Raw genomic sequence first — 12736 nt, forward strand, 5'->3', positions numbered from 1 at the left:
GTAAATCTAACTCTATGGTCTCCAATGCCATCTTCTGGCCTACATGGACACTTGTACACATGTGTGTGCACACACATAAATATTAGTAAAAAAAAAATCTTAAGATCAAGAAGAGGACTGGAGATCAGTTTTCTGTTCCTACCTCTGACAGCGCACAACCTTCTATAACTCCTTCTCTAAGGGATCAGATGGCCTTTTCGCACTTCCATGGGCATACCCCTGACACCTATGTGGCATCCATCTTTCTACATAAACACACACAAAGATACACACAAATGAAATAAAATTAAATCGTAAAAATAAGCAATCCCTTTTTTAAATTAAATTTTTATTTTTTATATTAATTATAGTTTATTCACTATGTATCCCAGTTGTAACTCCTCCCTCATTCCCTCACAATTCTACCTTTCCCCCCTCATCTCCTCCCATGCCCCTCTCCAATTCTACTGATAGGGGAGGACCTCCTCTCCTTCCATCTGACCCTAGTCTATAAGGTCTCATCAGGACTGGCTACATTGTCCTCCTCTGTGGCCTGACAAGGAGGCTCCCACCTCAGGAGGGAGTGTTCAAAGAGTCTATCACTGAGTTCATGTTGGAGAATGTCCCTGTTCCCCTTACTAGTGTACCCACTTGGATACTGAGCTGCCATAGGCTACATCTGACCAGGGGTTCTAGGTTATATCCATGAATGGTTCTTGATTGGATTATAAGTCTCAGAAATGACCCCTGTGCCCTGATATTTTGGTTCTATGGTTCTCCTGGTTGAAATCCTGTCCTCTCCAGGTCTTACCATCTCCCCCTTCTTTCATACGATTCCCTGCTCTCTGCCCAAAGTTTGGTTATGAGTCTCAGAAATCCCATATCTCGAAGTTGCCCAATGGTGACCATGAGTAACATAGCACACACCTTGGGACAACCTGGCTGAAGTGATCTCCCTCATCTCTGGATGTGTCACTCGGATGTCATAATGATAACAGGTTCAGGGTGACCAAACAGCTTCTCCATATTTCTCTCTAAGAAAACCAAAGCCTCGTTAGGTTTTCCTCATTCCATCTGTGATAGTCCATATTGACATGACTTACATGAGATATCTTTTTTTTTTACCTCTAGCCCTGTCTGACATGGAGATCATGGCACAGTCAATTATCTTTATTTTTGCTGGCTATGACACCACCAGCACTACACTTTCCTTCATCTTGCATTCACTGGCCACTCACCCTGATATACAGAAGAAACTGCAGGAGGAGATCGACAGCGTTCTGCCCAACAAGGTGACTGGTTGGTGCTTGGAGTAGGAAGGGAAAGAGGAAAGATCATCAAAAACAGCTTCTCATCACATTCAATTCTGTGTGTGTGTGTGTGTGTGTGTGTGTGTATTTGTCTAAATTATTCTCCAACATATATTTTTGAGACAGGCTCGCTCACTAAACCTGCAGTTTGTTGATTGGCTAGGGTATCTGGACAATGAACACCAATGATCCTCTGTCCCCCAACTGCTAATACTGTAGATATCTGCCACTGCATCTGTCTTTATGAATGATGTGTGTCTGAACCCAGGTCCCCAGGCTTGTGTAGCCGACACTTCACTACTTGAGACATCCTCCCAGCCTCACGTGATAGTTATACAAACTGCTGTGTAAGGGGCTGGGGAGGTGGCACAATGGTTAAGAGCACTGGCTGTTCTTACAGAGGTTCTATCCATATTTGAGTCCCAGTGCCCACATGGCAGCTGTCAACTCTGTTGAAGCTTATTCATGGGGCATCTGATGCCCTGTTTTGCTTCTGTGGGCAATTATCCCACGTGAGGTACAACACATATGTAGGCAAAACACGTACACACACCTCTGAAAGGCTCTATCTTGCAGGGTATTGATACAGATGTTGAGACTCATAGCCAAAGTTTGGGCAGAGTGCAGGGAATCTTATGATAGAAGTGGGGGGAGGACAGGAGCTCCACAAGGACAGTGACAGATCCTAAAAGTCTGGGCACAGAGGTCTTTTCTGAAACTGATACTCCAGCCAAGGACCACTCATGGATATGGCCTGGAACGCCTGCACAGAGGTGGCTTATGGCAGTTCAGTATCCAAGTGGTCTCCATAGTAATGGGGACATGGACTGTCTCTGACATGAACTGATTGGCCTGCTCTTTGATGACCTCTTCCCTGAGGGGGGAACAGCCTTAGCAGGCCATGGACTTACAGGCCTGATGTGACCTGATAGACTAGGATCAAAGGGAAGGGAAGGAGGACCTCCCTTTTCAGTAGACTAGGAGAGGGACATGGGCAGGGAAGAGGGAGGGTGGGATTGGGAAGGGAGGAAGGAGGGAGGTACAAGGGGAATACAAAGTGAATAAACTGTAATTAATAAAAATGATTAAAACATACAAACAAACAAAACAAGTTTTAAAACCATTTAAAATGTGTCGTGCTAATGAAGATGCTCTGAGATGCTGTGCTTCACTACAGAGAACTCACCAGTACAAAGCAGATGGAGTTGAAAGTTTTCGAAAATCTTAGCACAAATCTTTTTCTTTCTTCTCAGGCATCTCCCAGCTATGATAGTGTGATGGAGATGGAGTACCTGGACACGGTGTTGAATGAAACCCTCAGATTATACCCAATTGCTAATAGACTTGAGAGGGTCTGTAAAAAAGATGTTGAAATCGATGGTGTGTTTATTCCCAAAGGGTCGATAGTGATGATACCATCTTATGCTCTTCAACATGACCCACAGCACTGGCCAGAGCCTGAGAAATTCTACCCTGAAAGGTACCAAAATCCCAAGAGCGAAAACCAAACCTGAATTATGTTGGTCTGTTCATGCTATGGTGTCTCTTGTAGAAAGATGGTCTAATTATGATTTTTGTATCCATCTTCATTCTGTTACGAGAGTGGCAGAGAAAGGGAAGAAAGAGAGGAGAGGGGGCATGAGTTGGGAAGACAATATGACAACTTAAATACAGAATGTTTTTTCTTCATTCTTTAAGTAGTAAATGAGCAACTTAAGTGTGAGGCAGGAACCCACTTTATTTTCAGTCTAAATGTTATGTGCTTTTCAGACTTGGAACATGCCATTATATTGAATGAATTTTTATTCTTTAGAGGAGTATTTCCCTTTTTAAATTTTCTCTCTCTTTCATATTTTTTGAGAATTGTGTGAATGTATAATGTATTTTGCTCATTTTCACATCACATTATCTTGCCACTTCTCTCTCCAACTCATGTTGAATCCCTGTTTGTCCTCAACAATTCTCCTGCTTTTATGTCTTTTAGTTTTTTTTGTGACTATAAGTTTAATTAGGGTTTCTTGAATAAATATAAGTATAGCCGTTGTTTACTGGAGAATGGGCTACTCACCAGTGGCTACACTATTGAAGATACGCTTCTTCCTCCTCTAGCATCTATTAATTGGCAGTAGCTTCTTAGGGAGGTGGAGTCTCATGAACTCCCTTTCTCATGTGGAGTGTTGAGAGTCTTGTGTAGTTACATGTTTGTTCATGCGTGCAATGCCATGCCATGTTCAGAAGATAGTATTTCACAACATCCATTTCATATCATGGCTCTCAAGTTCTTGCTGCCCCATTTCTGTGATGTTTCCTGAGGCTTGGAGGAGGTTGAGCACCCCACCATCACTTATTCTCAGCACTTTGACCAGTCATGAAATTCTAGGTTAACTGACTCCCACTGCAAACTGACCAAGGCTGAGATAAACCCTATTTTTTTTGTCTAAACATAAATATTTAGAAGGCAGTCTGATACCATATATGCTTAGCAAAGCAATAGTAGTAAGCTCTCCTATAGTACGTGTGACCCCACTAGCCAGATTTACAATACCAGACATTAATTTCCTCTTGAAAATGGATTGCCACTATAATCAGAAAATGGTTCTTACATCTAGCCATATCACCATGATTACACTAGTGAAACATAATGATTCATTTATTTCAAATAGCATTTGTCTCATCTCAATCATATGGGGACCCTGACAAGGCAAGGGGAATGGAAAAGACCTTTAGTGTACAATCCTCTAGGCCAAATACCTATAAGAAGAACTTCAACGAATCTAACCCAAACTATCTGTATGCTGCTGGATAGATGTTGAAAGGCAATTTCACATAGGTAGTCCTTATGATTTTATTCTTCATTAACTTGTCACCTACTGCTGTGTCTCCAGGTTTAGCAAGGAGAACAAGGGCAGCATTGATTCTTATCTATACCTGCCCTTTGGATATGGACCCAGAAACTGCATTGGCATAAGGTTTGCACTCATGAATATGAAACTTGCTCTCACTAAAGTCCTTCAGAACTTTTCCTTCCAGCCTTGTAAGGAAACACAGGTGAGAGAGAAAATTATCTGTATAAATGAAGTTTTACAGGAGACATTTTTCGAACTGAGGTTTTATGTATAAAAATGAATATTTTTGTTTGGGGTTTAAAATTTTTTTTCTGGCCAAATGAGCTATTTCTCTTCAAGAATTAGTTAAGAGGCCTTTTATTCTATACCTGTATATAATGCAGCTGTAGCATTATGAAGACTCAGTGCAGACAAATGTAACCAAATTATATGCATTTTATTGAACTTCTAATCATGTCCATTTGAAATCGGGTATGTTATGTGTCACCAGGAGTTGCAATGGTCACATTTTCAGTGTTTGTTGAGTGGTTAACTCTTTTTCTAGATCTCACAGAAGTCCTATTCTCACAGTCCTCTCAACCACTGACTGATCATAAGAATCAATGAGGATATTTAAAACTCATATATGGATTCTATAGATGTTCCTCAGTTGGCAGAACTACAAGAACTAGAAGTGGTATTGTTTACCTCTAATCTCTGAACTAGAGGCTAGAGGATCAGAAATTCAAAGAATCCTAGACCACTTAGTTAATATGAAGCCAGCATGGGCCATGTGACACGCAGTCTAAAAAATTAAAACAGAAACTCATGATGCCTGGTCATACAACATTTCACCCAGAGTGTGGCTTTAAAAGCTCATCTCTGATTTCCCATGTTATGCCAAGTTGAGAATCAATATGTCAAAATACAATTTCTGGGGCTAATGAGATGGCTCAGTGGTAAAGAGCATTTGCTATTCTTGCAAAGAACCTGAGGTCAGTTTCCAGCACCCATGTGGTAGCTAAAAACTAATTGTCACCCCAGTTCCTAGGGTTCTGATGCCCTACTCTGGCATCATTTGAAAGTGCACATGCGTGTTAGTTATACATGCAAATGTGCAGGTAAACACTCATACACACAAAATATTAACCTATAAAAAGTTGCTGGTTATGATGATTCCATCCTAACTAGATGATTTTGCATCATTTCCTAGGAGCTCTGCTCCAGAAGACAGGTATTTCCAGAAATAATTTATTTTTTCTCTTTATTCTTCTCTCATACTTCAAATTCTTAGTCACTTCCCAAATTAATCTTCTGTTCCATTTCCAAACCTCATTTAATTTATGCTCTACCTTTGTATTCTACACGCTGTTATCATCACCTATGGTATTATTTTGTCATTAAAAAGTCCATTTTAGTTAAATTTATTTTCTCTCTATTGAAGGATCTCCCCTCTCATTTATATATCACCTCATATTATTCCTTCCACAAACTCCAAGTTGTTCTTTGAAGAGAGTTTGCACATTGAACCCTTTTGTTAATGTTTTAAAGCATGGTTTACAGTTATAACATTTTTCATAAAAGCAATAATTTAAATTAAAAGGTATCTTTTGTATGTTTCCATGGAAGACTCATGTATAGTATTTAAAGTTTTACTAGTATAAGATAAGACATTTAGATAAAGTATTTATATTTTCCTGAGCAACTTGCTCTTTGTTTCATGTGAATGGATGGCTAAAATTTACAGGACTTGTTTATCTGGTGTGGCTCTCTTTCACAGTTAGTTTTACTTCTGGGCAAATGAAGGGATGGAAGTATTTATTCTTTGATTTGTGGCTTAAGGAAGTTATATAGCTTTATCTACATACAACTTCACTAATTTTATTACTTTGTCAATAAAGCATTTAAATCATATGCCAGAATTTAGATAAATCAAGGGTCTAGCTTTGAGAGCCTATGGCACAATTGGCAAGGGGAAGATTCTCTGGCAAGCACCAGTAATCTTAAACTTGACATTTCTCTATCTCCATGACAACTTTGTTTACCTTACATTTCCTGCAACTGAGACTTTCTCCACCATACATTCATTCTGTATTTTGAAACAAAAAAAAAAAAAACAGATGTTAGCAAAGACAATAAAGTGAGTTTCCCCTGAATATATGCTTTTAGTAGCTCAACTGTAGTACTGACACATGATCTAGGACCTGAGGATAATTCATTGATTTGAAGTGCATCCTCTCAGGATTAAAATGTAAGTTTCAACAAACCAAAAATAGCTTTTCAATACTTAAAACAATAGTATGACATATTAACTAAAAATTAGGATGAAAAATATTAAGCTTACCTGTTTTACTCTAAATGAGCAGAGAACAAAAATAATACAAACCAACATGACTTGTCTCAGGGCCTGTATTAAGTAGATTATCAATCAATTTACCCAATGCATGTTTGGTTGCATCCTCTCACCATCCAATTGACACAGTTTGGGGAAGAGGAAGTAAAAATATGATGATAAATGTAAGTATTAAGTTTCTGCAAAGCATTCTTTTTTTTTCTTCTCAATGCAGTTTATTCAGGAACCTTGAACAATCTTCTGACCCTGGGGAAAGCCAGTGCACACCTTAAATAGCCTCTGGGTAGCCAACCCCAGAGTGCCACGTGGGCAATGCAGATAGGTCCACATACACGGAAGCAAGCCAGATCCTCAGCCTTAGCCAAATATGGAATTCTTTGTGACAGAGAGCACTCACTATCGGGAAGGTGGAAGGCAGAAACCAGCTCCATCTTTAAGGCGCGGCATTACGCAGCTCTCTACAGTTCCCCCTTTTTGTTTTAGATGCATCAGGCAAGAGTAGAGGTCTGATCTCTGATATTAGAAATAAATTGGGACTTTGTACCGATGTTCATTTAGGTGTCATCCACCCAAAGAGCATCAGACCTGTCCGATACCTTTTTCTCAGAGGCATTCTTATACTGAATGTTTGTTTTACTTTTCTTCTGGAGTTGTTTCGGCTCATTCATTGCCTCTCAATATTTTTCTTCCACTGTTGCAGATACCTCTGAAATTAAGCAGACAAGCACTTCTTCAACTTCAACCAGAAAAAAACATTTTTCTAAAGGTTGTGTCAAGGAATGCAATCATAACTGGAGCATGACTTTCTCTCAAGGAGTTCTGCTGTGCTTTTCAGAAAGGTGGTGTCTAAGAACATTGAACTCTTTAATTTTCATCATGAATAAAACCAAGATGGAGATAGGGATTAATCAACTGGCCCTGATTCAGTACACCCACTAAGGTTTCTCTGTCTATACAGAGGTCCATATCATTTAAAGAAGACTAAGTCAGTGACAGAACAGGAAATTCATCTTGTCTGGTTCTCATGGGACCATCTCCATCCACATATGATTGACTCCATCTATTTCTTTTGAGCTATTTTGAGATTAACCAGATAACTGTATTTTATCAATATTTTTTGATGAAAACATGAACTATAGTGACAACTCAAATTGTAAAATGTGTGTAAGATGTTTTAATTGCAATATTCTGCAATAAAAGTTACACTGAAAATATAAATACACACCTCTTTCAAAAAACCTGGTTCTAAAAGTGTCTTATATTTATTGAGAGCATCATTCAATGTATTTTGATCATATTAGTTCTTTTCCTCCATCTCCTCCTATATTCTTCTCACCTCTGCTCCCAACTACCTTTACATTCTCTCCAAATGTTTCACAATGAAACAAAGCAAAACAAAACCAAAACTAAGGAGTCCAGTTCATGTTAGATAACTACCCCTGTGTGTGAGGCCTGCTCTGGAGAGTAGTTGATATACCGCATGCCACCCCATCAAAGAAAATGGACTTATCCTCTCTCAGGAGCTTTCAGTTGACAATATCTCCTTGGCAAGGGGTAGGACTTTGAGAACCTTCTCACTAGGATTTTGCTTCGTTTGATCTTGTGCAGATCTTTTGAATTTTGTCATAGTCTCTTGGAGTTTTTATGTGCATATGCCGTGTTGTAGCTTGAAAATTTTGTTTCCTTGAAGCCATCTACTACCTCTGGTTCTTCCAAACTTTCTGCCTTCTATTCCATACAGATCTCTGGGTCTTGAGGGGAGAGGTATGACATAAACATCCTAAGTGAGAGCTGAGAATTCCAAAGTATCTAACATTCACTTTGACAGGTCATAAGTTTCCTTGTTAATTACTCTATACTGCAGGATGAAGCTTCTCTCATAAGGACTGAGTGATCCACTATTTTTACAGATATAGCTGTGTGTCATTAGGAATCTTTTTATTCTTACATTAATGTAGTAGGTTAATAGTAGTATGTTTTCTTTTAGGGCTTATGATTTATCTGCTCTCTGTTTTGTGGCTTCATTGACAATATCAGCCATGGATTCAATCTTATGGAGTGGGCATGAAGTCCAATTTTAAAAGTGGTTGTTTACTTCCATAACATTTGTGCCACAATTGCACCAGTGGTCATAAATTTCAGGCTGGTCATTATAGTTCACATCTGGGTGAGACTGAATATTGCTTTTCTCATCCAGCAATTTCATCTGTAAAAGTAGCTTTTATTCTCCTGTTTTTGTTGTCATCTGAGAAGTTTATTCCCCCTTCTGCTATCTAGGCTTAGTCTTGAAAGCTGATAGCCTCCATACAATCTAACCCAGGCCTAGAATGTTTTCAGTATCTGAGCCTCACTGCTGAATGAGCTCACCCTTTCTTGTTCTTTCTGATTTCTGGACTGGCTGGTTCAGCTCAGCTGTTCTGGCTCAAACTCCTCTCTCAGCTGACTCATTCAATCTGGCATTTCTCTTGGCCTCTGTGTGGCTCTGCTTGGCCTCAACCTAACTCCAGCAATCTGCTGTGATCTCTCTAACTAAGGAGGACACAGAAACAAATGTATTCCATGGCAATTCACTCCTTGGAATCATGTACTGATATTTTTGTAAGATTTTGTTGGAAAAAATAAACACTTGGATGAGTGTACACAGATAAAGGATGTGTGTGAGTATTAATAATACATTTACAGTCTGAGATTTAAATAACACTATAGGGTTAAAACTCACTAGGGTCTTCTGCATTTTGATGTAGCAATCATGAAAGTGGTTGGAGAAAGATGGGGATAACAAGGTAGAGAGAGACAGTTTAAAATTGGATCCTAGAAATTTCCATTTCCCTTAAGGTTTGCTGAAAACCCAGGCTCCATGTTAAAACCCCTTCCTTCACACTGTTACCATCTAACTACCACAATGTGTATGCTGATAACCAGGTCAAAGCAGTCTCTAAAATTAAAATGGGCTTCTCAAAAAAATAGTACAGGAAGTACAGACTGAACAAACCCCTGAAGCTGCATTTAACTTTCCATTTCCCAAGAAATCCCTATACAAAACCAAAAACTTCCTAGGTCATTTTCAGGAACCCGTTTGGTCAAAAGCTCCAGATAATTTTCACAAATTATTGACTCTTAGAAGTGTCTATGAATGTCCTGCCTCTTTCTAGGACAATTTGATAAATCTAAAACCCAGAGAACGAAAGTACCGGGTTGATGAAATTGATGAATTTACCTTATTTCTGTACTCTTAATCTGTCTGTGGGCTAACATAACTAAGACCTCAGACAGGTCATATTATTGTGGCTCTTAGTCTTTTTGTGACTGCAATATACACTGAACACTGACTGGTATTGAAAGCCTAAATTCTAAACTTTCAATTTTAAAACTAGATAGGAGAAAACTAGATAGGAGAGAAAAAACAAGAAAGGAGAGAAAGGAGATGGAAGAGATCCCTGAAAACAATTGCTTTTAGTTCTTGCATTTTTTTATGAGCACAACTCCTAATAACCTGGAAACACCCCTGATAGCCAACAACCAACAACCGTGCCTCTTGGGGCCTTAGCATTTGTATACCTTCTGAAATGTTTCCAGAATTACGAATGTTACACAACCACAGAAACTATCTGCCAAAACCACTCCTCTGCTGGATTATAGAGCAAATCATAGTCAGCTTCTGTGGTCAGTCCTAAGCACCCCCACATCCCTATACATGGGTTTGAAATAAAAGCATTTTTTTGTATTTTTTAAAGAAATCAGTGTTCAAAACCTGTCATTACATCACCCACATCTTAATCCTTTTCACCTTTGGCACTCATTACTGTCTGCCGTTGTGTCCAAATCCTGAATTTAGGAAATGATATTAAAGAATAATTTGATGCAATGGAACTAAAACAAAATTTCTAGCGATGCATTTCAGCTTTTGAAAGAAATAAAAATCATAACAGATAAAAAGTGTTCCAGTTAATATTAAAAGTAAAAGTGATCAGGAAAGAGCAGAACTAACAGTGGGAATAAAAGAAAATCTGGGTTGGAATACAAATACATATTATAAATAAAATATATATTATAAACAAAATAAAAAAATTGGGAACTCTGGGGAGTCATGGAATTTGTCTATTATTGATTCCTTGAGGAGCATGTGCCATAGTATTTTCCATTTATACTCAGGAGCTCCTTGGACACTGTGTCCATTTCAGTCCCTGAGACCTGAAACCCTCCCTCAGACTTTGGAGCATTAAGGACACCTGTGTAGCTCTGCATTCCCTAGAACTCAGAAAAGCATAAAGAAGCTTTAAAGAACATTTAATCTTAGACATTAATCCTTTATACTCTGTATAACTTGCAAATATCATAACATCCCAGCAACTACAATTGTATTCTTCAGGGGAGCAGCATTTACATTCTGTTTCTGATAAGTCTGTAAAAAGTCTGATTGCATGCAATGAACTTGTCATTTCCTCCATATTAATTTGGCCCCTCTAACCTGTGCTGAATAGATGATATTCCCTCTGATCTAACCAAATAACCATGGAATGGCATGTAAGTGCAATAAGTAATAGAACATTTGATTGTACTAAGGTTTGCTGAAATCTGATTCTATGTTCAAACTCCAGCTTTTTATTGTAGAATGTACACTTTCACTATAGAATTCCAGCTCTGCCTTATTTTGTTTTTTCAAACAAAATTTATTTTATTTTTCTTTTTTAATTTTAATTTTATTAATTACAATATATTAATTTTGTATCCCATCTGTAGCCCTCTCCTTCATCCCCCCAATCCCAACCACCCTTCTTCTTTTTCTCCCTTGCCACTCACTCCCTCAGCCCAATGACAGATGAGGTCCTCCTCCCTTTCTATCTGACCCTAGCACATCAGGTCTTATCAGGACTGGCTGCATTGTCTTCCTCTGTTGTCTGGCAAGGCTACACCACCCCTCATGGGGAGGTGATCAAAAAGCAGGCCACTGAGTTCATGTCAGAGAAGACCCCTGTTCTCCTTACTTGGGACCCACTTGGAGACTGAGCTGCCATGGGCTATATATGTGCAGGAGTTCTAGGTTATCTCCAAGAATGGTCCTTGGCTAGAGTATCAGTCTCAGAAAAGACTCCTGTGCCCAGAAATTTTGTTTCTGCTGCTCACCTTGTCCCCTTTAGATCTTCCATCTTCCCCCTTCTTTCATAAGATTCCCTGCACTCTGCCCAGTTTCGCTATGATTCTCATCATGTACTTTAATGCACTGCTGTGTAGAGTCTTTCAGAGGCCCTCTGTGGTATGCTCCTATTCCCTGTTTTCTCCATCTTCTAAGGTCTATCCCTTTTGCCTTTCAATGAGGATTGATCATCTTACCCAGGGTACTCCTTCTTGCATAGCTTCTTTACATGTGCAGATTTTATAATGTTTATGTTATATTATATGTCCAATATCCACTTATAAGTGAGTATATACCATGTGTATCTTTCTACTTCTGGGATACCTCACTTTGGATGATATTTTCTGGTTCCCACCATTTGCCTGCAAATTTCATGATTTCCTTGTTTTTAATTGTTGAGTAGTATTCCAATGTACCACAATTATTGTATCCATTCCTCATCTGAGGGACATATGGGTTTCTTCCAGATTCTGGTTCTTACAAATAAAGTTGCTATAAACTTGGATGAGCAAATGTCCTTGTTGTATACTTGACCATATTGTGTATATATGCTTATGAGTGGTATAGATGGATATTCTCTGAGAAAGCACCAGACTGATTTCAAAGGTGGTTGTACAAGTTTACATTTCAACCAGAAATGGAGGAGAAGTATTTCTAGGTAGTCAAAAAATAAGTTTAGAATACTTTGTTTCTAACATTTGTGACTTTTATCTTGAATTTAAAAACACATACACTGTCGTTTGTAATGAAATATTTCTATTACATTTAACCTTTGTGTATTTCTAAAAACTATCATTTCATCAAATAATTTTGTTTTACATTTTGAACTAAACATTTACCAAGTTTATTGTCAGAACAATCAAATCTCAATTTTGGTATACTTTTTCTTTAGTGATCATGAACAATAATAAATTTTTCTCAAGAAGATAATTTCACACTCACTTTGCTGCTATTATGAGTGCTTTGTTGTTGCTTTTCCATTATCAAATGTATGCTTTAACTATTGGATTCCAGATCTGACTTATGATATGTGTTTTATTAACTAATTTATATACAGATAATACTTCTTTTTAAATATCTATTCTAAAAATAGGATTTTATTGTGCTACAATAATGAATCCTTGGTAGTTTCAAA

At 38.3% G+C, this 12736-nt stretch overlaps 1 protein-coding gene across 4 annotated transcripts in view; it reads left to right on the forward strand.

The window, feature by feature from the left end:
* LOC132650676 (cytochrome P450 3A1-like) overlaps window positions 1-12114 on the forward strand; it is a 30210-nt gene extending 18096 nt beyond the window's left edge. For all 4 annotated transcript variants that reach the window (XM_060376016.1, XM_060376017.1, XM_060376018.1 and 1 more), the window contains 4 exons: window positions 1111-1271; window positions 2543-2769; window positions 4175-4337; window positions 7168-12114. In XM_060376016.1, the coding sequence (XP_060231999.1) occupies window positions 1111-1271; window positions 2543-2769; window positions 4175-4337; window positions 7168-7269 (653 nt within the window). In that variant the 3' untranslated portion in view covers window positions 7270-12114. The remainder of the gene's footprint in view (window positions 1-1110; window positions 1272-2542; window positions 2770-4174; window positions 4338-7167) is intronic.
* Window positions 12115-12736: the final 622 nt, after the last annotated feature.

Source organism: Meriones unguiculatus (genome assembly GCF_030254825.1).
Source record: "Meriones unguiculatus strain TT.TT164.6M chromosome 13 unlocalized genomic scaffold, Bangor_MerUng_6.1 Chr13_unordered_Scaffold_28, whole genome shotgun sequence".
Lineage (NCBI taxonomy): Eukaryota > Metazoa > Chordata > Mammalia > Rodentia > Muridae > Meriones > Meriones unguiculatus.